The sequence below is a fragment of the Danio aesculapii genome, chromosome 12, assembly GCF_903798145.1.
Source record: "Danio aesculapii chromosome 12, fDanAes4.1, whole genome shotgun sequence".
Lineage (NCBI taxonomy): Eukaryota > Metazoa > Chordata > Actinopteri > Cypriniformes > Danionidae > Danio > Danio aesculapii.
This window is the reverse complement of record NC_079446.1, coordinates 23,695,312-23,720,804: the sequence shown is the minus strand read 5'-3', so window position 1 is coordinate 23,720,804 and position 25,493 is coordinate 23,695,312. Positions and strand designations below refer to the sequence as shown.

At 34.8% G+C, this 25,493-nt stretch overlaps 1 protein-coding gene across 3 annotated transcripts; it reads left to right on the top strand.

Annotated features, from left to right (window-relative positions):
- Positions 1-1,588: 1,588 nt before the first annotated feature.
- On the top strand, positions 1,589-18,411 carry arsg (arylsulfatase G). Of its 3 annotated transcripts, none has more exons than XR_008838635.1 (13): positions 1,589-1,818; positions 1,908-2,095; positions 2,299-2,346; positions 4,538-4,652; positions 5,421-5,555; positions 8,323-8,519; positions 8,614-8,694; positions 11,463-11,571; positions 11,650-11,770; positions 11,852-11,942; positions 13,074-13,352; positions 17,364-17,589; positions 17,807-18,411. XR_008838635.1 is itself a non-coding variant. In XM_056469515.1 (12 exons), the coding sequence occupies exons 1-11, from the start codon at positions 1,601-1,603 to the stop codon at positions 13,349-13,351; spliced, it is 1,581 nt and encodes a 526-aa protein (XP_056325490.1). In that variant the 5' UTR covers positions 1,589-1,600; the 3' UTR covers position 13,352; positions 17,364-18,411. The 3 variants fall into 3 exon arrangements, 1 of the variants encoding a protein (XP_056325490.1); XR_008838634.1 differs by having other exon boundaries at positions 17,802-18,411; XM_056469515.1 differs by having other exon boundaries at positions 17,364-18,411.
- The last annotated feature ends 7,082 nt before the right edge of the window (positions 18,412-25,493 follow it).

Genomic DNA, 25,493 nt, shown 5'->3' with positions numbered 1-25,493 from the left:
CCATTTTAATTATATGTACGCAATTATATAATTAAATACCTCCAGAATTGTCAAGAGCGTCTGTGCTCTGCGTCTCATGCCTTCAAACGCCACCCTGCGTTCATTGCATGTTGGCATTGTCTTCTGAGATGCAAGTCATTTATTAAATAAGGAAAAGATTGACAGCTTCTCCTACCGTAGCAAATTCCGTATTCACTGTTGATATTTGGTGCCAGATAATCAGGAAGTGACGATTTTGTCCTCTTTGACTCGTTGGAAGGAAACAGTGCTTTGTTCGTTTTTAATGCGATATTCCAGTTTTGCGCATAAAGTTTATTCGCATTTTTAGATAGAAACGAAGCTAGTGTGTCTCCGTTTCTTGTTATTGTTATTAGATAAACAGCACAGTGACAGACATGAAGGAAGCAGATCTCACTTAATGTTTGTGGGAAATACAACAGTAAGAACTTTCCCAATGATTATTTTGATGTGTTTGTTGTGGAGTTAATTCAAGCCTTTCTGCAACAATGAGTCACACACAATGTCGTTACAAAGTTCACGGACACACACAGACACACACACAGCGAGCGTTTAACTTTGCAGTGTTTTATGCATTTTAAATGTGACAGGATACATGTTAATCTCCACTGCTGTATGGAGATCCGTTATGTTAATGTACAAAATGAACCAGATTTAGTGTCCACAAACCGGGATTGAATCATCTTCTTTTATAATTGTACTGACATGTGGCTGTGGTGATAAAGTAAAGACGGTAAAATCTCTGTAATTCATCACAAACATGCTCTGCTTTAAAAACGTTTAACCTTGTAAAACTCATTCTTTATCACATTTGATGATGATTGATGAGCACAGAGAGCTGAACAGATCTTTTAATCCCAGTTGCTTTGCGCACGTCCTGTCTTCTTGATATATGATTATACACGTTAGTACGGAGACATGTTAAGACGCGGCTGTCAGTCAATTCAGCGGGCAGGGAAATCGCACTACTACGTCACGTTGCGGTCGGCCTCAAAATGGGAGGGTTTAGGATCCTATTTTAATGTTAGGAAATTTAAAAAAAGAGACTTATTATCTTTATATCACCCCAATATGACTGTGGACACACTATACCTTCACACAGTTCTGTACAAACAGCTTACGAAAGATGATTTTCATTATAGGTGCCCTTTAAGTGAGTGTAAATTTAAAGTCTCCAATAGTTATATAACATATTTTTTTAATTAGCTCATTACTAGTTATTTAGTGATTTTAATTGAATAAAAATAAGAAATAACACAAATGACATTTTATTTGATTTAACATTTATTTTTATTTATTTAAAAGGCAATGTTATTTATTATTATCATATAAAATATAATTTTAATCAGTTTCATTTTACTTGACAAATATTTTATTGCAAGTAAAAAATCCTTTTATAGTTTAAATTTATAGTATTAACATGACGTGATCATGATTAACTAATTAGATTTTTTAAAATATATTTTTTTTACCATGTGTCAGAATGCAGTCATGTATTAATCACAGTATTGCTATCCCTCAGTCAAATATAGCATAATTTAAATGATTATTTTCTTCTTCATTTTTCAGATTTGACATTAGAATGGCACAGTTGGGTTTATGTACACTGCTTCTATTTTCCGGCCTGCTCCATCACATCAAAAGCCATATTAAAAAAGAAGACAAACCTAGAGGGAAGGAACGACCCAATTTCATCATTATCTTAGCTGATGATATTGGATGGGGAGACCTCTGGTTGAACAGGCCTGACAACTCCACACCAACACCCTGGCTGGACTCATTAATGCTGAAGGGCAAACGGTAACGCTCTCATTATAATTTGCCCATATCTGCCACAGTTTTGTTCCTGATCATGTCTAATTATGGCGTTTGTGTCTGTTGATTCACAGATTCACAGACTTCCACTCTCCTGCCTCCACATGTTCTCCATCTCGCGCCTCTATCCTGACTGGCAGACACGGCCTACGCAATGGGGTCACACATAATTTTGCAGTAGGGTCAGTAGGAGGATTACCTCTCAATGAGACCACGTTTGCTCAGCTCCTGCATGATGAAGGTTATTACACAGCCATGATCGGTAAGCACAGCAGCTACAAGAACATGGGGAGAACAATTCAATTTACATCCTGAGAGCAGTCAGAGCAACACTGTGCTCTGATTAGCCCCTGATTAACAAATGCACATCATCACCATGGCAACTAATAAGCCTTTCAAGCTCAAGTTGTTGCAGGATTTATTTTCAGTTCGTTATTTATAGAGTTTGTTTTGATTTTAAAACAGGAAAATGGCATCTTGGACACAATGGCTCTTACAGTCCTGTTCACAGAGGTAAAATGCTGCAATATATATCATTGTATATATATATATACAGTTGAAGTCAGAATTATTAGCCCCCCTGAATTATCAGCCCCCCTGTTTATTTTTTTTCCCCAATTTCTGTTTAACGGAGAGAAGATTTTTTTCAGCACATTTCTAAATGTAATAGTTTTAATAACTCATTTCTAATAACTGATTTATGTCATGATGACAGTACATAATATTTGACTAGATATTTTTCAAGACACTTCTATACAGCTTTAAGTGACATTTAAAGGCTTAACTAGGTTAATTAGGTTAACTAGGCAGGTTAGGGTAATTCGGCAAGTTATTGTATAAGGATGGTTTGTTCTGTAGACTGTCGGGGGGGAAAATAGCTTAAAGGGGCTAATAATTTTGACCTTAAAATGTTTTTTTTTTTTTTTTAAATAAAAACTGCTTTTATTCTAGCCCAAAAAAAACAAATAAGACTTTCTCCAGAAGAAAAAATATTATCAGACATACTGTGAAAATTTCCTTGCTCTGTTAAACATCATTGGGGAAATATTTGAAAATGAAAAAATAATTCAAATGGGTGGGTGGAGGGGGGCTAATAATTCTGACTTCAACTGTATATCATATCAGCAAGATATATCATTTTAATTATGCATTTATTATTTATTTTTATGCAAACAATTTTTAAACATTGAATCAGCATGAAATTGATTTTTATTTATTAATTAATTTAATTTAATTATTATATTATAATTTACACTACATTTTTAAAGTTTAAAGATGAGGTAAAGTTAGACAGTTTTTGTTTCGTTGGCTTAAAGGGATAGTTCACCCCCAAAATAAAAACTTTACTCACCCTCTAGTGGTTCTAAAATAAAAAAAACAAAACAAGATATTTAAAAAAAATTTGGAAACCAGTAACCATTACCATCTTTAGTAGTAAAAAACAAATACAATGGAAGTCAATGGTTGGCGGTTTCCGAGTAATTCCCTGCAAATGTCAACCTTGCCATAAAAAAATACAATTTTTACAAAAATAGCAAAACCCTTTCATTTTTTGTGTAAGCAAGTATTTAACAGTACTTTTAGAAACACTCAAAAATGTCTCTGTCAATGTTTTCAAACAATTATATTTGATTTACCAAAGTCACAGTGGCAATTTCACATCTGTCACATCCATAACGGAGAGATATCACATCCATAAACAAGCTTTTTCCTCATAAATGCAAAAATAAAATAAAATCAATAAGGTTTGTTTTATAGTGAGCCAACGGTTATGCTGCTGATTAGGATTATTTCTTTCGGGTTGTGAAGTTTAATTCACAGAATTTCTACAAAGTATGTTGTATACTGTAAACTCGCAGATTTTTTAGTCACATCCATAACGTTTGTTTATTTTCCTCATTTAAAATATAAAACAGCTTACAGACTGATATTTTTCTGATCCCATAACTCTGTGGTCAGTAGTTTTGGATAATATAAACAGATGTTTTAATATAATGTTAATATTTACTTTCTCTTTGAATTTATGTTTTGACTTTTTACTGCAAATGCCACATCGGTAATGCTGGAATTGCTCTTCCAACATTTTTCAAAAGATCTTATTTTGGGTTTAACAGAAGAAAGGATGAGTAAATGATGACAGATTTTTTATTTTTGGGTAAACTATCCCTTTAAAGTCATAAACGTACTTAATGGAGATGCAAGCTCATGCAAAGTTTAAGTTTGAAGGCATGTGACCAATTGGAGACTGACACATCACGGTGTGATCTCTTAGCTCAGTTAAAAGAATGCAAACTTAAGATCTATTGCAATTCAGTAAATTGGAGCAGATTGATTTTTTATGATTTGTTGTACAGTGGATTTTTTATTGATTTATGTATTTATCATCATTACATAAGAACATTGTTACATGTCTTAAGTCTAGTGTGAGTGTGGTTTAAATTACATTTGAATATATAAATTGTACCTTTTTTTGAACGTTATACAAAAAACCCTCTCTATTCTGACCTATTTATTTATTTTTTAGCAATGGCTTTGTATTACTAAACCTTCTCATGATTATTAAACTCTTTGCGATAAATCCCTTGCTGTATTTTGCATATAGCTAAAAGCTTCTGCTTAGTGTTTTAATGTAAATGTAATACAGTACCTCTATTTTAAACTATTTCCTCAAGATAATTTTTACTTTTTTATGTTTGTTCTCTAGGTTTTGACTATTACCTGGGTATTCCCTACAGTAATGACATGGGCTGCACTGACAAACCAGGCCTTGACCTTCCCAGCTGTCCACCCTGTGTACATAGACAGTACAGTATTAATAAGTATGTATTATAATACTGTTCATTAAAATAAAAAACATTTATTAGGTACAGCGGGGGAAATAAGTATTTAACACGTCACCATTTTTCCTCAGAAAAAAAATTCTAAAGGTGCAGTTGACTTGAAAATGTATGTGTAATAAAAATGAAATGTCACAGGAAATAATTATTGAACACATGAAGAAAGGGAGGTGTAAAAAGACAGTGAAAGCATAGACAGCAGCTGAAATCTCTCAGTAGTTATTGTAAATTAATATTAGCTGCTTCAGTTCAACGCTGGAATTGCTCTTCCAACATTTTTCAAAAGATCTTATTACTTAAAAAAATCACATTCACTGGGATGATGAAGATAAAACCAGGGTGGACATTTCAGCAAGAAAATGATCCAAAACACAGCCAAGGAAAGTCTCAAATGCTTTCGGAAAAAGAGGATGGGCAGAGGGTTGCTGAAGAACTACTGAGAGATTTCAGTTGCTGTCTGGGCTTTCACTGCCTTTCTACACCTCCCTTTCTTCATGTGTTCAATACCTTTTTCCTGTGTCATTTCATTTTATTACACATGAACTAATTAGATTTGTTTTCTTTTCATATATGTATTCAATCGGTCGTTTTCAACATGTGGTGAAAATTTCAAGTCAACAGCACCTTTATAAATATGTTTTCTGAGAAAAATGGTGACATGTTGAATACTTACTTCCCCCACTGTATATAGTCTGATGTTTTGTATTCACCTCCAGCTTTACTGAATTATGTCAAATGTTCATTTAACAGGAAGCATGAGGGATGCTACACCAAAGTGGCATTACCTCTGTTTGAAAATGAGAAGATTATTGAGCAACCCTTGGACACATGGAGCCTTAAAGACAGATATGCAACAGCGGCAGTCCAGCAGATTTTCACAGCCAGGTATGTCACAATATGTATGGTTATAAATAGAAATTCATATTCAGTGGGGAAAATAAGTATTGAACACGTCCTGTTTTTTCCTGGGAATAATGTTTCTAAAGGAGCTGTTGACATGAAATTGAACCAACTTTTGGTAAAAACCCAAACAATACAAACATAAAAACAAAAAATAGTTATGTGTAATAACAATGAAATGACACAAGGAGAATGTGCTGAACTACTGAAACGCATTTAATACTTTATATAAAAGTTTTTTGGTGATGGCAGCTTAAAGATGCCTCTCATATGGAGTAGGACATCACATGCATTGCTCGGGTGTGAGTTTTTCACAGACTTTAACAGACTGTAAAAATCTTGATGGTTCTGTTAGTTTCATCTCAAATCTGATCTTTATTTAGATTTTTCTATTGGATTCAAGTCAGGTGATTGGCTGGGCCATTCTGCAGCTTGATTTTCTTTCTCTGAAAGCAATTGAGAGTTTCCTTGGCTGTGTTTGGGATCATTGTCTTGCTAAAAAGTCCATCCTGGTTTCATCTTCATAATCCTGGTAATGTGGATCTTAGACTTAAGTAGCTAATATTAATTTACAATAATGAAGGGCAGAGGGTTGCTGAATAAATTCTGAGAGATTTGAGCTGCTGTCTGGGCTTTCACTGCCTTTCTACACCTCCCTTTCTTTATGTGTTCAATACTTTTTCCTTGTGTCATTTCATTTTATTATGCATAACTTAATTTGTAAACTAATTAGATTTGTTTTCTTTTCATACAGTATAGGTATTTCTTTGGTTGTTACCAACATCCGGTAAAAATTTCAAGTCAGCAGCACCTTTAGAAATATGTTTTCTGAGAAAAATGGTGATGTGTTCAATGCTTATTTCCCCCACTGTATTCAGTTTTCTGTCTAACTCAGAGACAAATATAATATCAACATGGTCTACTTTCCAGTCAAACTGAATGTGCATTGGTGTTACTTAAAACGTATTTAATGTATTCATATATGGTTTCTAAAGAGCTTTTCCACTGGTCATGGAGTTTCTTGAACATCATGGAATTTTAAAAAGTCAATTCCTGAGACTGAAAATCAGGAAATTTATTATAAAATTTCTTGTATATTTTTATATATTTATTTATATTTAGAAATGTATTTATTTATAAATGTATTATTCCAAGTCATGGAATATCAGTGACTTTTTGTTTTCATTTATCAAAGTCTAAATCTTTTATTCAATTAATTTCTCTACCATATCATGTTTTTTATTACAAAATTTACATTCTACATATTGGTATGGTTAGACTATTTTCAGCACCATTTTTGATCTTTCCTGCTCATCTCAAGGCAAACATGCCAAAAAATAAAATGAAAATATCAAGCGCTTTAGTTACTAAATATTTTGGATGGCTTCAAAGACTGGTTGCTAGACTGGGGTGCTCTTGTTGTTGTTTTTTATCTCTTTTCAAAATCAGAGGTAAATTATCCATTTATGCACTCAAAATGGCTATTAAATTCATGAAAAATAATATTCAAATCATGGAAATTCAATGTTTAGACAGTAAGTCAGGGAAAGCTCATAGATTTGGCTAAGAATTGGAACCCTGTCTAAAATATGCTTTATGTATATTAGTATTTTTGTTATAAAATGTTAATAAAGCTCTTGTATGTTCTGGTAAAATTTATGTGGAATCAAAACATTGTTCTAGAGGTTTTATTTTCAGTGAAGCCAGTGTTTTGCTGCTCTCAAGGGCAACTGTTTTCTGGACTTTGATCAGTCAATATGAGGTCTGCAGTCTGTAAACAAGTGTACTGAGCAGACGGAGTTGCAGTGTTGGCCTTTGACACAGTCTAAGGATAGATCATCATCTGGACTGTGCGCAGACAAGCCTCATCAATTTCTCATTTCAGCAGTGCACTTACACAGATTTGAGTTCTGCGACTGCTTTAAATCCAGTGTAACTGTGGCCAGTTCTTCACATAAATCTATCAGTGATATTGGCATTTAAAATAAGTGTTTTCATGTTATGTCCAGTAACCGATAAATGGCAGAAAATTATGTTGGGTATGCATATATAAATGTCATTAAATGATCATTTATTATGCTTAAACACTAAATTTAAGTGTGCATTAGATGAATTACATACGTTTACATTAAAGTATGGTAGTTATTATTTGAGTCTGATTTATTATTTAAAAACACAAATTGTAGCCTCAGTTTTCTGTTCTTAGCTGACAGGAGTGGCACCCGGTGTCACGGGTCTTCTGTTGCTGTAGCTCATCCACCTCAAGGTTCGACATGTGTGTTCAGAGACGCTCTTCTGCATACCTCATTTGTAACGAGTTGTTGAGTTACTGTTGCCTTTCTATCAGCTCAAACCAGTCTGGCCATTCTCCTTTGACCTCTGGCATTAACAAGACATTTGCGCTCACAGAACTGCCGCTCACTGGATATTTTCTGTTTTTCGGACCATTCTCTGTAAACCCTAGAGATGGTTGTGTGTGAAAATCTAAGTAGGTCAGCAGTTTATGAAATGCTCAGACCAACCTGTCTGGCACCAATAACCACGTTCAAAGTAAATTAAATTACCTTTCTTCCCCATTCCGATGCTTGGTTTGACGCAGAAATGTGCGTTAACGAGCAGTTGGATAGGTGTACCTTATAAAGTGGCCAGTGATTGTATATTACAAATTTTGAACAGTAGTGTAAATAAAATTTGTAACGATACAGTATGATTCTGTTAATACTATATGTTTTATGTTACTATGTGTTTGTAGTGTTACAAAGAAGCAGCCGTTCCTCCTGTATGTGGCTCTCGCTCACATGCATGTGCCGTTGTTCCATAACACTTTCCTAAACGTCACGACTGAAGACCCCTACACAGCCAGTCTCAGTGACATGGACTCACTTGTGGGCAGCATCATGCAGGCGCTCAGCACTGAACAGTTGGAAAACACACTCATATGGTTCACTGGTGATTTATTTCACACATATTTCTTGCAATGTTCTGCCCTAAAGGCTCTGCTTAATAGAATTGCAATTTTATGAAAAATGAATCCATTTCTAAGGTGACAATGGCCCTTGGGAGCAGAAATGCCAGTTTGCTGGACATGTTGGGCCTTTTGTTGGAAGATGGCAGACAAATGCAGGTAATGCAGGTCATTTACCATAAATAATGATACCTTTAACTAGAGGTTGTTCGATTGATTGTCTAAGATAGTATTGTAATATTTGTTTTGAGAGTCTAAAACATTCATGTAATGAAAAAGCTCACTCAAAAAATGTTTGCTGTTTATTCAAATGACCTATTTGAAATGAGCTGAAACAACACAATTATTGAGTTTTTTGCAAAAACTTATTTGCTTTATGTTCAATACACTTACATTTGTAAAAACTAATACGTTTTTTTTATTTTATTTTTTTGAGATGTAATAAAATGACAATATATACAATCATATTTACATTGTTGTTTTAAATTTAGAGGAAACAACAACAATAATAATGAAAAAACATACAAAACAAAAAAGAAATGGTTAAAAAAATGTATAAAAAGAAAGAAAGGGGGAGGGCCAGGTTGTTTAAATTGGCAACAGATTATTCTTGATAAAACATGAGGAAGAAATTGTAATACAAATAAATACAAATAATCTCTAGAAGGCATGCACATCAATATGACAATGGTTTGTTTAAATAAATCTAAAACTGACGAGTTAACTTGATTCCTTCATGTTGTGACAACTCAAATCAATCGTGTGAAACCCAACATTTTTAACAGTATAAAGAATCCCACTTTAATTCATGCAAAACATTTCCTTAAAGTACTGATAAGATATGATGGAAGTAAGTAATATCATAGAAACAACAGCCCTGTTTTGCCAAATATCAGCATGCAAGTGCAGTGTAGATTTATACAACAATTCAACATTGAGAGGGTTGCACATTTTAGACAGAATATTGCCTGTTTTTTTTAAGTTTCACCAAAACCAAAAACAGCAAAGGAAGCCCATATTTACTATGATCTTTTATGTGAAGCTGCTTTGACACAATCTACATTGTAAAGCGCTGTACAAATAAAGGTGAATTGAAAATTGAATTGAATTCACTCGGCGGCCATCTTTGATTCGCCTCTCAGGCAGTCTGCTTTCTGTATGAATGGCAAAACATTAAACTCTCGAAAAATTGCTTGCCAAGCTTACGATTAAACTTCTTATTAGGAATCATCAATAAAATTACACAGCAACTGTCTCTTTAGTTTCATTTCTAAACGTTCGAATTGCACAAATTCTGTAGAACCTCACGCCTGGTCCAAGCCCCTACTCTGTCAGTCCATAGTTTTTAATGATAGGCCTCTGTTCTAGAAGGTGGGGCTTCATTCACCATATTGACTGCTACACTCTTCCCCATTCTAAACTATATGAATGATATGTCTTGTGTATTCTATAGTATTTGGTTTCATCTCCCAAAATAGTTCCAAACAAAACTAGAGCAAAATATGTTTCTCAGAGCAACACTATTGCGTTTCATTCCTTAATGAATCTGTTTTTGAACAAATCTTTTTAAATGATTCTTTAGTCCATTCATAATGAGTCAATTGCTTTGTGTCACAATACGAGGCTAGTTACTGTGTTAAGTACCCAAGTGCAGCTTTATTTCATATTTAAGTCCAAGTAAAATCAGGCAAAAACATCTCAAGAAGGCAAAAATGATTAGCAAACAAAAGAGAAACAATACTAGAAAAATACTCTGAACACACTAGAAACAAAGCAAAGAACCAACAGTTCACACAGCGCAATCCAGACGAAATGAAAAACCAAACACTAAAGGCTTTTATATGAACACAAATTTCAAACACCTCAACATAATACTGTATATAAATCACAGCAGCAAAGAATTATAGGGACTGAAGTTGTTAACATTAACAGCATACATCAAAGTGCCCTCTAAAGTGCAGACCTGGTCAATTACCTGTTTGGAATGAATTATTTGGATGAATTATTCAATGAATCTGTTATTTAAAAAAAAGTTTAACAAAATCTTTTTCTAATTGTCATTATATTAACAAATTAAACATCTTATTTTTGTCAATATCACATACCACCAGATCTAGGTATATTACTTATGAATGATAATCAGTTAGGGCGACGCAGTGGAGCAGTAGGTAGTGCTGTCGCCTCACAGCAAGAAGGTCGTTGGTTGGAGCCTCGGCCGGGTCAGTTGGCGTTTCTGTGTGGAGTTTGCATGTTCTCCCCATGTTTGTGCGGGTTTCCTCCGGGTGCACTGGTTTCCCCCACAGTCCAAAGACATGTAGTACAGATGAATTGGGTAGGCTAAATTGTCCGTAGTGTATGAGTGTGAGGGAGTGTGTATGGATGTTTCCCAGAGATGGGTTGCGGCTGGAAGGGCATCCGCTGTGTAAAACATGTGCTGAATAAGTTGGTGGTTCATTCCGCTGTGGCGATCCCGGATTAATAAAGGAACTAAGCCAAAAAGAAAATGAATAAATGAATGATAATCAGTTACTTATTAAAAACTACACAACAAGTTTACAGTGATTTAAAAGAACAAATTAAGTAAGTGACTAAATGATGAAAAAATGACTATTACAATTCCTAAGTAATCTACCCAGCTCTGTATGTAATCATGTGATCCATAAAAGTAACTGTAGTCTGATTATGAGTATTTTCAAAGCTGGTTTACTCTAATTACAAGAACGAGTTTTGGAATCTGATTGTATAATCCAGATTACTTAGAATCTGTTATTATCCAGCTCTGCATGCAACTAACGTGAACCTACCATAAACAGAAGATAAGTAAACATTCAAGTGTTTTCAGTCATTTTCTGCTTACTCATGACTTTTTGAGTTTCAGATAACAAAACTATTAACTTGAGCAATCATGTTTTCATTCTTGCGAGCAGGTGGCGGATCAGCAAAGAGAACCACATGGGAAGGAGGTCATCGTGTTCCCACAGTCATCTCATGGCCTAAGAAGATCAAACCTAACAGCTCCAGCGATGCCCTGCTGAGGTATTGCGAGAGATCAACATTGTGTAACATCGTTGTTTTTGGTTTTCACCATATGAAGACTGTCTTGTTCTCCTTTAGTGGTCTGGATATCTTTCCAACTGTCCTCTCTCTGGCTGGGGTCAAACCTCCATCAGATCGACGCTATGATGGCATCGATATTACTGACGTTTTGCTTAATGACTCTGAATCAGGGCATAAGGTGAAGTCTGTGGGGGTGACACCATTTTAGAGAGCAGTATTTTAATAATTGCTGTGACGTGCTTTCTGTTTTTGTTATCAGAGTCTCATGCATCCAAACAGCGGCGCTGCAGGACAATATGGTGACCTTCAGACTGTCAGGCTCAAACATCACAAGGCATTTTACATCACAGGTCAGGCTAAAAATGAAATAGAAGAATACATTTATTCATGAATTAAAATGTGAACAATCTAATGTTTTGAATTGGCTAATAAATAATAGTTGAAACTGAAAAGGTGTAAATGAATGTTTGACTGTCAATTAAAAATGAAAACATCACATTTTTCAACAATATAATTGGTTTAAAAATGCTTTTAGGGATAATTCACATTTTTAAAACTGCCTGATGACTTTAAAATTACTTGATTTTCAATTGAATAGAAGACATTTTAAACTATTTAATTCATGAGTAAATAAATGAGCAAGTCAATCCAACAATGACTGATAAATTAAATTAAATTAATTCATAAAAGATGTTTTAAACATTTAAAAATCGTGTCAAATGTAATTTGGGCTGCATTCTTTTATGTAAATTGATAAATGAAATGATAGACAGGCATTTTAAAATATTTACTTTATTTGAAATTTATTAACAAATACAGTCACTTTTTAAACCCTTTTTGTGGTGCAAAATTTTGAGTGTTTTTCTCTTTATTAAACACATACAGACAGTTAATGATCAGTTCAATATATTATAGTGTATATATATATATATACACTTTTATATATATACTTTTCTTGTTCCAAACCTTTATGAGTTTCTTTCTTCTGTTGTACACAAAAGAAAATATTTTGAAGAAAGTTAACCATTGACTTCCATAGTATTTGTTTTTCCTTCTATCTAAGTCAATGGTTTTCATCTATCTTCAAAATATCTTCTTCTGTGTACAGAAGAAATAAACTCATAAAGATTTGGAACCACTTGAGGGTGAATTTGTATTTTAGGGTCAACTATCCCTAATCTAACCACAACCGTTTATATATATATATATATATATATAATTCGATATATATGAAATTATTCATACCTCTTGCAAATTCTGACTTAAAGTTATTTTTATTTCATCAGCAAGTTTTTTTCAAAAGATAATAAGACGATGTACAAGAGGCATCATTATGCAAGAAAATATTGACATTTGATCAAAAACTTTAATGTTTATATTTTATAAAAAAACAAATCTTTAAATGATCGTTTTTGTTTAGTCATTTGCTCAGTTTATCTACTGTTTCTGCTTGTTTTATTAACCCTGATGTGCTCTCTCAGGCGGATCAGTGGCGTGTGGTGGACAAAGTGGACCTCAGCAGCATCACGACCCTCCTCTGATATTTGACCTCTCTCAGGACGAGGCAGAGGCGATGCCTCTAGACCCCAAGAGCGAGGAGTACAGATCTGTCCTGAAGCAGGTGGAGAGGGAGAGAGAGGCTCTGCTCTGGGACATCGCCACAGATCGACTCTCAGCAGCCGATTACACTGTCATTCCCTCTGCTGAGCCCTGCTGTGCGCCACAAAACCCTGTCTGCCGCTGTCACCGCCTGAAATGAGGTCAGTGGCTCAGCCTTCATCTCAGCACTGCTGCACAACTCATTAATAGAATTAATTAATGATGTTGTGTTTAAAAAAATACATTCATTCTTTGCTGATTGATAGAATCACTACAAACAGATTGACTGTCTTGAATATTAACTAATATTAAGAGATTTAAAATAGGTCTTTTGTTTCTCCAGAATGTGTCTGTAAAGTTTTAGCTCAAAAACACCCATCAGATTATTTCAAGAGTTCACACTTAGCTGATGATTGATTATAAAGCTTGTTTGGCATGCTGTCCCGTGAGAGAACCCTGAGCTTATAATATCCTCGAGCCTGGGGCTCCTTCCCGTTTGCAAGGTGAGAGGGGAGTTTTAGCTCAGGTAGATCTCAAGAACTCCCCTGCTGTAGCTAATGAACAGATAATGATTGCTCTTAAGAGATAACTACTTATTAGGAGCATGTCTATGGTGCCAATTTGGATTAGTCAATTAACTTAAGTTGCATGTTTTTGGAGGATGGGAGGAAACCGGGGAACGTGGAGGAAACCCATGTGAGCATGGGGAGAACAGAAACGTCAGCTGGCTTGGTAAGGACTAGAACCAGTGACGTTCTTGCTGTGCGGCAACAGTGCTAAGCACTGGGCCACCTTGGAAGGAGGGATTCTTCAAAATAAAGATAGCTGTGATACGGACTTAGGGTATTTATAGTGGCTTAGGAATCATCTGATTGGTGAATCATAAATTGAATAATGCGGGACCGGCCGCAAGCAATCATAAGCACGTGATCCTCTCGAAATTAGTTTATAAATAAACTTCACTTTTAGCTTTCAGAACATTAGATGGCCTGTGCCTTTAATGCTAGTTTAATACTAGTAAGGTCGCTGGTTCGAGCATTGGCTAGGTCAGTTGGCGTTTCTGTGTGGAGTTTGCATGTTCTCCCTGCGTTCGCATGGGTTTCCTCCGGGTGCTCCGGTTTCCCCCACAGTCCAAAGACATGCGGTACAGGTGAATTGGGTTGGCTAGATTGTCCATAGTGCATGTGTGTGAATGAGTGTGTATGGATGTTTCCCACAGATGGGTGGCAGCTGGATGGGCATCCGCTGCATAAAACAAATGCTGTATAAGTTGGCGGTTCATTCCGCTGTGGCGACCCCAGATTAATAATCAATTATGAATATAACAATGAATAAATTAATTTTATTTTATTATTATATTATAATTTACACTTCATTTTTAAAGTTTAAAGATGAGGTAAAGTTAGACAGTTTTTGTTTCGTTGGCTTAAAGGGATAGTTCACCCCCAAAATAAAAACTTTACTCACCCTCTAGTGGTTCTAAAATAAAATTTTTAAAAAAGTTGGCAGTTCATTCCGCTGCGGCGACCCCGGATTAATAAAGGGACTAAGCCGAAAGGAAAATGAATGAATGAATGATTAAATAATGACTAATTACCAGAGAAATTTACAATATCTAAAATTATTAAATGCCTGATTACATTACTAAAAATGAATAAAATAAAACAATATGCTTCAATATTAACCAAGTATACAGTATGAGTGTAGTGAACATCATTTCAAAATTACTTTGATTTTAACACTAACAATTGATTTTTTTATAGGAAAAAAACATTTTTCTATTAACCTAACTTTTTAAAGACGTCTCTTCTGCTCATCAAACCTGCATTTGCTCCAAAGCAAAGCAAAAACAGTCAAATTATTATTATTTATCAATATTTATTAACATTTGAGTTGTTTTTTTTTAGGATTCTTTGATGATTGAAAAGATCCAAATACCAGCATTTATCTGAAATAAAAAGCTTTTGTAACATTTACAGTATTTTTCCCCTTTTTATTTTTTGTCAAATAACTTTTTAAAATAAATAGTTTAACAAGGATACTTTAAAGAGCCCCTATTAAACATGAAATAGGGTCATATTTTGGTTGTAAGGGTCTCCAACAACAGTCTAATATGCATGCAAGGTCAAAAAACACTTTCATGGTCTTATAATTTGCATTTATTTTTACCTAATTATCCCAGCGACTCCCATATGAATCGTTCAGCGATTCTTTTGTTCCCAAACCCCTCCTCAGCGCGAAGCTTTTCTGCGCTGATTGGACCAATGACGGCCTGTTGCAAATGGTCGACACTGTCAGCCTTTAGCGCGAAACAGAGTGAAATGCCCAGCAGCTAATCAACAATATAAAAGTAGTCAGAGTGCATACACGCTTCATAGTGTAAGGCGTGAATTTTGGCTGCCAGTGGGTGAATGTAAACACAGACGATGGACTTGAAAATACTGACGACTTAACTATTTTATTGAGCAAAATCTGGGGAGGAGATCGACATAAGTCTCCTAGCCCGTCACACTCTACCTGCTCTTTTTACCTGCACACACACACACACACACACACACACACACACACACACACACACACACACACACACATTACCCTCCTTCTCAGAGGACACAACACCAAAACAAAAGCCCTCAACAGAAACATTCAAAAACAGAATACATAGAATGCACTTTCGGGTTGAGGGCGGCGTGATTGTTGTTCGCCTAGAGCGCCAGTTCAACTTGCTCCAGGTCTGAGTGTAATTCAGACACCTCACCCCAAACCTGATCTGAACTATTTTGAAACTTGACTATTGCACTTGTGTAGGAACAGCTAATGATGGCCATATCAAAGACAAACGTCAGTGGAACGCGAGCTCACAAACGCATTTAAATCCGTAAACAAAGCTGCACACGTCGCGTTTTCAACGTGGCTTTACACGCGATATGAGAATATATAGAGTTAACCTGATACAGTACAAGTGGTTACAAGTAGCATAACACAATTATATACATAATTTGCAAGCTGGAGTAAACAAAGAGATGACCATTTTAATCACATGTGCTTAAACTTGTGAAACTGAGGAAAAACTGATCTATGATCCACTTATCCATGTTCTGACATAGTCCCTTACATCAATAGTCATTTCTGATCCTTCCTTTAACAAACGGCCGTTGAATTCTTCTTTGTAAGCATGTCTTTCCAGAAGCACTCAAACTGCACAAGGCTGGGCTATAATGCTGAGGTATTTTTTCAAAAATAAACCTGAACCACTGACTTTTTACAGCTTCATCTTTGGGTAGAGAGTTTCAATAATATCCAGCTGAGCACAGCAATTCAACCGGTGTCTGCTACAGTGTGTGTCTAGCCTTTTTTTTCTGTGTTAGTGGGCGGGGCCGCAGGTTTCAAATCTCCTTGGTTTGCACGCACAACTACTGGGCAGGGCTTGTGTTTCGTAGTCATGTCACCGTGAAACACCTAATGACTCGTTATCAAGACGACTCGTTTAAAGCACTATGAGTCGACTCTTATAGATGAATCAACAGTTTTAAACACTGTACACTTACAGATTTAAGCCTTAGCTGGATATTTCACTTCACTTAGAGCTGTGTTACACACTACATGGAAGGGCATTTTCAAAAACCCATAATATGGGCTCTTTAAATTGAACAAAAGTGAAAATAAAGTTATTTATAACGTCTTACATGTTTAATTCCAATAAATGCAGTTCTTCTAAAAATTCATCAAATAAAGCTGAAAAACCTCCTCCCTGTGTATCTGTCCGCTTTGCCCACCAGGATGTAGATGTCTGTCTGAAGGACTGAAATCCCACCTGAAAGTAGCAGAGAAACAGGATGCTAAAATACCTAGAAATAGAAATGAATTAATGTGCAAAATATTGACCATCGCGACCTCAATTCAGATGAATACTGTAATTTTCCCTTATGTTATTGTGCATGTCATGAAAATGTGTTAACTCCACTGTCATGAGAAAGTTAAAGGAATACTTCACCCAAAAATGAAAATCACCCCTTAAACATTCATATACCCTGAGGCTGTCTTGATGGTGAGTACATTTTGGTGTAATTTTTATTTTTGGGTAAACTATTTCTTTAAGCCAATTTTGTCAGTGTGGTATCAGAAAATGAGCAACTGTGATCATTGTAATGTGCTTTGTCTCTGCTGTGTAGTCTGTTGTCCAGCGGAGGGTTCCAGAAACTGGGATGGTTTCTGAAGGTTGTCTGTCGCTTTCAAGATGGCCAGCCATTCTGGATCAAACTCAAGCTTCTCGCAGGAGCTTCCTCCACAATCTGCAATGACAAAACAGCTGGATTTACTTCTGGATCTCACCACATACTAAAACATGCTGGATGACGGAAACAGCAGGATCATTACCTGAAGGAAGACATTCGTCAAGTGAGAGAAACTTGCTGATCTCTTTAGGGTAGCATTATTCATTATTCTCAGCCTGAAGGGACAAACAGCTTATTGTTATGATATCTACATTTCATCCTTAGCCTTTTTCACACATTTCATGTCTGAAGCCCAATGTTACAATGAATGTCATGTAGGCTATGTGTGAAACAGGCTTAATCCAGAGATAACCAAAAGCTTCTATTTGTCAAAAGCACAGAGTGACAGTGAATGAGGAGCCACCTGGTGCTGCATCAGTGTTGAGTTGCGTGCAGGTGAGCAGAGATCCAGTATCTGGACTGCAGGTGCTCTAGAAGCTCAGCAGCAGCAGCAGCAGGGCCTCCCAAAGTACCTCATGAATAATCATGCACCAGGAAGATGTCTTTGGGCATCTGCATCTGGAGAAAATCAGAAAAATCTGATGTGTTAAATACATTCTAATCCATTTCCATTTCTTTTCTAACAAAACAGCTAATCTGACTGCTTTACACTGAAAACTGGATTTTTAAAATGTATTGCACTAATTATAAACACTGGATGCTATTTAATATAAAAAACTAGGTCAATAAGAGTAGTAAATAATAGTAGTATTAATATAGTAATAGCAGTATCTAGCTCAATAATAATTCTTAAATGAAAACTCTGAACTCAGATGTGAGAATGCACATGTTGTAAATTAGGTCAAATTTAAAAAATATTTATTTATAAATGAACAAACTACTCAGATTTTCAGTAAACATTACCTTAAAAGACAGAAGAGATCTTAAAGAAAAACTGTGTGTGAAAGTGTGTACTTTCTGAATAAATGCATGATTTAAACATTCCAGACAGTGATTTACTTTGTTGAATGATTCACCTACTGGAAGATTTAGATTCTCATTTAAAGGATTATTTTTATTTAAAAAAAATAAATAAATCTTTCTTTCATAATAAAATGGAAAAAAGTACAATAAACTTCATTCTTTGAAATAAAGGGACAATTCACACACACACACACACACACACACACACACACACACACACACAATAAATATATATATATATATATATATATATATATATATATATATATATATATATATATATATATATATATATATATATGTCATCATTTACACATTCATTTAAATCTGTATGAATTGTATTAAATCTGTATGAATATGTAAGACTATTTGTTTTAAATGTTTACTCACTTATTTTTACATTTAATACAATAATGAATTGAAATCTCCTGCGGTGTTAATTTCTGAGTCAATTTTATATCATAAACATGGAATTTTCTCAGTATTTTGCATTAATTCAATTCAGGATAACCAAAAATAATTAAGTGGTCACCTATCTGAATTTTTCTCCAGGTCCATAAGTGTTACATGTTTGATGAAATAATCCATTAATTTCATTCATGTGTTTTAGTTAAAATAGACTTGAAAACAGTTTTTTCACCAAATTAAACGATATTCTTTAAATTAAGGTGATTAATAAAAATTTGACCTATAAATATTTTATTCTTAATGTCTGCAAGATTTATTATTGTGTGTGTGTGTGTGTGTGCGTGTGTGTGCGTGTGTGTGTGTGTTATATAATTTGGCAAACAGTAGCTTGCATTGGTCCATCTGTAACTCCACATAAGCAGTAATTTTGAAGCTTCTTCTGATCATTCAGGTGTCATCTTCTATCTTGAGCATCAGGCCAGTCTTCTGCTGTCCAGAATCAGGTGGTTTGTCTTGGTCGGGCATCTCAGCTGAGACCTGTCCACTATGGGTGACCCTACCGGTAGCTGTGAAGTACCAGTGGCGTAGCTCTCAGCATCACTGATACCGTGTGAGGGACCCTAACCTACCCTAACCCAACAGCCAACACTAACAACCACTAATGTGCCAAAAACCACTCAGAGGAGACCAGCAACACGCAAGAAACCGCATAGAAAACCTTGCTAAACGCATGTCAACATCCAAAAAACCCAACAACCGAAGAGCAGAATATCAACAGCACTGACAATCACCAAAACATCCAGCAATGTGATAAAATTTGTGATCAATGTGTGAAAAGTCAAATTTGATGTATTGCAAACCTATTCTATAACTATATACAATATGTACATACGTGCCCTTGATCCTCCATCTGGCACTAGGATGGTTCAGTGCCTGGGCTTCTTTCTTCTGGGCTCCTTGGGCAGCGGCTCTTTACTGATGTCCACCATGATTTGAGGAGCGAGGCTGGACTCGGATCTGCTCTCCGTGATGAACACACGTCCATCAGGCTGCTCGATCTCCAGCAGTGCAGGCCGGTCCAGCTTCTCCCACAGCCGCTGCTTGATCTCGAGGCCCTGCTTGATGGTGTATCGGCCACGGCGCTTCTTCATGCTGGAGTCCACCATCACACTGTGGTAGATGCGCCGATAGTCCTGCACACTCCGACCGTGGATGGAGAGCGGCTCCTCCTGCGGACACTCACCCACTGAGGAGACTGAGGCTGCAGGACGGAGGACTGGAAGGACAGCCGCGTTCCTCAGGTGTCGCTCCTCCACAGAAGTGTCTGCCATGCAGCTGGAGATGTCTGGCCTGGCCGCCGCTGCACGCTCCTCAACGGATGAAACGCGCTCCAGGCAGAAGTCCTTCAGGTGAGCTGGGGGAGCTCTGGTCCTTCTTGAGCGCCTCACCATCATCACAAACAACTTCAAAACAACTTCCCAAAGTAGACAAGCTGATGAAAGTTAGCCAACGGGAGATTTGTTCACAGTTTTGTTGTAGCGCGATGGTCTGGATGATAACTAGACAGTTGTGTGGATTTGAAAACCAACTCAAGTTGCCATGGTGAAAGAATGACGAGCGTAATTTAAATGTAAACAATAATTGATATCAGCGTTAAGTCAATTAGAGCAGCAGGAGCTGTATGTGCTGTGCAGTTTTTGATAATTTAGTATTAAATACAGAAAATGTCTTAATAATTATTAGGTATAATAATAGAGGGGCTATATATCCAAATAATAAATATTGTCCCCGTTTTTTCTTTATTATGATATTTTTACTTTTGAATTTGAATATTGTCATGTTTCCTAAACTAAACAGATATAACCATAAATAAGAGTTTGGTCATATAAAAGAGTTTGGAATAATAATATATTTAAATTCAAATGAGTTATTGCTAATTTTTGCATATTTTTATGTTTTTTTGTTTGTTTATCAAATTGTTTCACCCAACATATTAATTTGGGTGTACTAATTTTTGAACTGTGATCTTAAGGTTTCTTTTTGTTTGAACAGTTCCAGTTTTGGCTTTGATACTGACTAATCTAATGTAGCTACATACACTAATATATATTAGTATAAATCATTCTGTAAAAAATATTCATTGAATCTCTGAGGGGTGTATTTATGCTCAGCACTGATCGTGCACACCAATGCGCAAAACGCTGTGAATGCTTTTAATGAAACGATTTCACATTTATTCTGATCTTGCCAATATAGTTAACATTTTGGATTAATGTTGAAGCTTTTGTTGCACATAATATTTTAAAAACATTTTCCTTATCTTATAAGCATGTGATTTGAAGTTATTATGTTAAGGATCACTCTTAAAGAGACGCTGGATTTATTATAAACTTTATTCTATTATGTAAATTTCACATACACAAATGCAAGTTTGCAAAAAGCTCACCTCTTTTCATGGTGCTGGAAAAAGAGATTAAAATGTATGTAAGCGTCATTGCTAAGTCTAAAAATAGAAAAGCAATTAAAATGGTTCATATATGCTCATCTAAGGTTTGTGCATAAAATGTTTGTATACACGTATTTTCTGTACTAAACATGCATTTAAAAGTGCTTTTGTAATAGCTAAATCTAAAAAAAAAGTATAATATAGGCCTATTAGTATGTATTTGATAATTATGTACCCTCCACTCTTTTTTTTTTTTAAATATTATTTTCTTTTCTCATTTAATTCTTGTTAAAGAATGTGAAGTAATTTAGTTGTATAATGAAACTGTACATGCTGGTTCTTGTAATAATGCAAAAAAAAAAAAAAATAATGGACAAAATGCAAAGCAAAAAATCGTCATTTGTATTTATTTTGATATCAATTTAATGTGATGTTATTGCCCTTTTATGTTCTGTGTTCTAGAATTGCAATAGAAACAAAGAAAATCGTAATTTTTAACGAAACGCCTCACGCTTGTTTTTATTTGTTTGTTTGTTTGTTTTGTTTTAACCATCGACCATATAAAGGTTTTGACCTGGTTTTGACCAAGTCAAAGAGTAGAATCACTTTCGATTCTATGCTCATTGACCAAGTTGAGTGACGCTCCTGGGTGTTAGATCGCCCCCTGGTGGTTACCTGTAGTACAAGTCATTAACCCCGCCTATTTCACGTTAACAAACAAAACTTGAGCCAAACAAAAATAATGACACTTGCAAAACAATGTCCCGAAAGATGGTTTTGGTCAATTAAAGCACTGGTTATCAAGCTGATGTAGATTCAGGGGTTCATTTTTGAAAAGAGTGTGTTTTGAGCCGGTAATTTAATGCAATAAAAACGGGGCGTGTCATCATGATTGATAGTTGTGATTGACAGCTTCTCTAAGCAGACTGTCGGAGCTTTGGGAGAAGATTGAAGTATCACTGTTTGAGTTCTGTTATTTTACCATGACAAAATGAGTTGTTCAGCAGAAACTATATTTCTAACCTACATGATCTGATGGATCACTTTATTCTGTAAAGTGTGAGTTTTATTGGGCTTTATCTTGATTGTTTGCTGATACACGGCTAGCGTTAGCCATGACTGGGAAAATGCAGGTGATCGTTTTCTAGCAGTAATTCTTTAAATAGCTCTGAAATAAAAAAAATTTTAGTAAGGCAAAAATAATATTAGCCTATGTCCACGGGCCGTGTCAAAAACTTCTCCACCAATCAGATCCACTTTTTTCATGTGTCCGGAGTTGTTGAAGTTACAATAAACACCACTTGGAGTCGCTCCAGCGCAAAACAGTCGAAGTTATCCCAATTTCACTTTCATTCAATGAAGAAGATGATGCAAGGCAAGATGAACGTAAAGCTTGTTTTTTCATCGGTGTCTGAACACAATGAGCTGTATAATAAACAAAAGAGTAAGCAGCTTCCAGCTAATGTCAGTAGGAGTGAAGAGTAGTAAATGGGATGGTGAGTTTCTTTTCAGTTCACTCTGCTCAACGTCAGTAAAAATCACCTGGGTTTGAATGAAGAAAAATGTCTCGGAAAAACTGACGATAAACATGAGCGAAAAGCTCCCCAGTGTGTTCGAGCCTTTAATATGACAAGTTCTTATATTCAGAATTGAAAACTCTTAAATCCATGCAAACGCATCTGTTACAAATCTGGGGGTGGAGATACAAATCTACATATGCTGATAGACAGTTTGGGCTGCCTATCATAATGTTCGGCCCTAACATTTTGATTGGACAAATGTTGTTTTGTCCTATGCCTTACCCTGGATATAAATATACACACAAATACATTTAGATCACTTACTTTAATCATTATTGTTGGAGTGTGAAGAGACTATTGTTCAGCCAGAACAACAAAAACATTTCTGAAGACAATCAGCTATTGCACCTTGAAGCCATCATCAATTACAAAAATGTGATTTATAAATTATTTCACTATTCATTATTACTTACTTTTTATATTATTTTACAGCTACACAGTCTGAAATGAGCTCAGTGGCTCAGACTTGAACTCAGCACTGTCTGTTAATATATGTACACTGAAAAAAATGATTTATTGGATTTACTAAATTTTTTATGGTAACCAGTTGCAAACAGTTTATATGGACTGAATTTAAACAAACAAATTATGCTGAACATTGCTATATTTAGTTTGTTTGTTTGTTTAAATGTATCCCATTTAAATTATTTGCACCTGGTTACCCTAAAACACGTAATAAATCCAATGAATCCTTTTTTTTTCAGTGTATATATATATATATATATATAGTGTACATATATATCGTAATGTTTGGCCCTAACATTTTGATTGGACATGTATTTGTTTTTAGTCCTACACCTTACCCTGAATATAAAGATACCCATAAATACATTTAGATCACTTAATTTAATCATTATTGGAATGTGAAGAGACTTTTAACCAGGACAATCAAGTACAAAATGTGATTTACAAATAATTTTACTATTCATTATTACTTACTAATTATATGACATTATTTTACAGCTAAATGAGGTCAGTGGCTCAGCCTTGAACTCAGCACTGTTTGTCTGTCTGCTAGATCACAATAATAAACTGAAAGCACTGCCAGAAAACAGTTCAGTTTGGATACTGCATGCATAGTTTACTGAGAATATGTGTTGATGTGTGAGTTAATTCTGTATAAGAGGAAACCGTAGTTGAGCAATACATTTAAAAAAAAAAATCCTGTTTCATTATGAGTTTGACAAACCTTTTTTTGCACTCAGGTCAGTTATGAACTATTGTGCTCATTTGGCGTCTCAAACTGTAAGAAATCATATTTAAAAAGTCAGTTTTATTTCACTTGAAAGGTTTATGCTTCTTTTATTTAAGTAATAGTGTGTGCAAAAATATACCTAATGTATGTAGTATAACAATGTATAATAATAAAATGATTATTATAACAAAATATAATTTAAATATGATTTAAATTTGGTAAAAAATGAAGTAATGTTTAAAAAAACATTCATAATATTACTTAATTTAGTTACTTATTGCATAGCTGCTTTTATATTCTGGATCAAAATGTATGAAGCTATAAAAAATATAATCATAGGAAACATTGATAAAGACTGATTCATTTAATTTAATTTCGTGTATTATAAATCACTTGTGTTTACAGCCAAAGTATTATACATGACAATACAAGTGACTTTCCCTTTGCCTGGTTTGAGATCATGTCTCCATCTTGTGGTGAAACATAACTTCTTGGATCAGCTAATAATAAAAGTAATTGTATTGTGTTTTGTTGAATATTTTTTATTAATTCATCATGCAATATTGATTCATTATATTCCCAGGATTTCAAAACACAAACCTACAATAGTTTCTGAAATAAAACGACACGCACAACTTTATGCAGTTCATGCTTTCACATAAATGTGAACATAAATAATACATTACCAATGTTGAAATGCTTGTTTTTAATCCTGCTTTATTGGCTGCATTCATGTGTGATCTCCACATTAATTTACTCTCCAAAATCATATTAGGCCTACATTTATTCATAATTAATGTATTTGAATAACGTATACAAAACTTACATTTGCACTACAAACTAATAAACCAAATGTGATGCATATTTGTCAGTCGTGCTTAAATAAAATTGGCAAGATCTGTAACTATTTACACCGGTTTCATTTTCTTTAAATAATTTAATGATTTATTTAAATGTTTCGGACATTCATTTATTTAAATAGCTTCGATTCAGCATCAAAATCTGAAATGATTCAAATGTAGGAAATTAGATATAATTGGCTATTAAATATAAAATCTTATGTGTATTTAAACATTTATTAATAAATTTATTTCAGCAATCTTACTGGGTTCATTTACAGTGAGGGAAATAAGTATTCAACATGTCACCATTTTTGCTTAGAAAACATATTTCTAAAGGTGCTGTTGACTTGAAATTTTCATCAGATGTTGATAAAAACCAAAGATATATATATATGAAAATTAGTTTACAAATGAAGTTATAAAATGTAATGACACAGGAAAAAAGTATTGAACACACGAAGAAAGGGAGATGTATAAAGACAGTGAAAGCCCAGACAGCAGCTGAAATCTCTCAGAAGTTATTCATCCTCTGCCCATCGTGGATGGAAATTGTCTATGCAAATCTTAAAATATGTTAATCTTAAATCTATATATTTTTGTGTATTCTGCCTGGTATAATGTATGCATTATTCT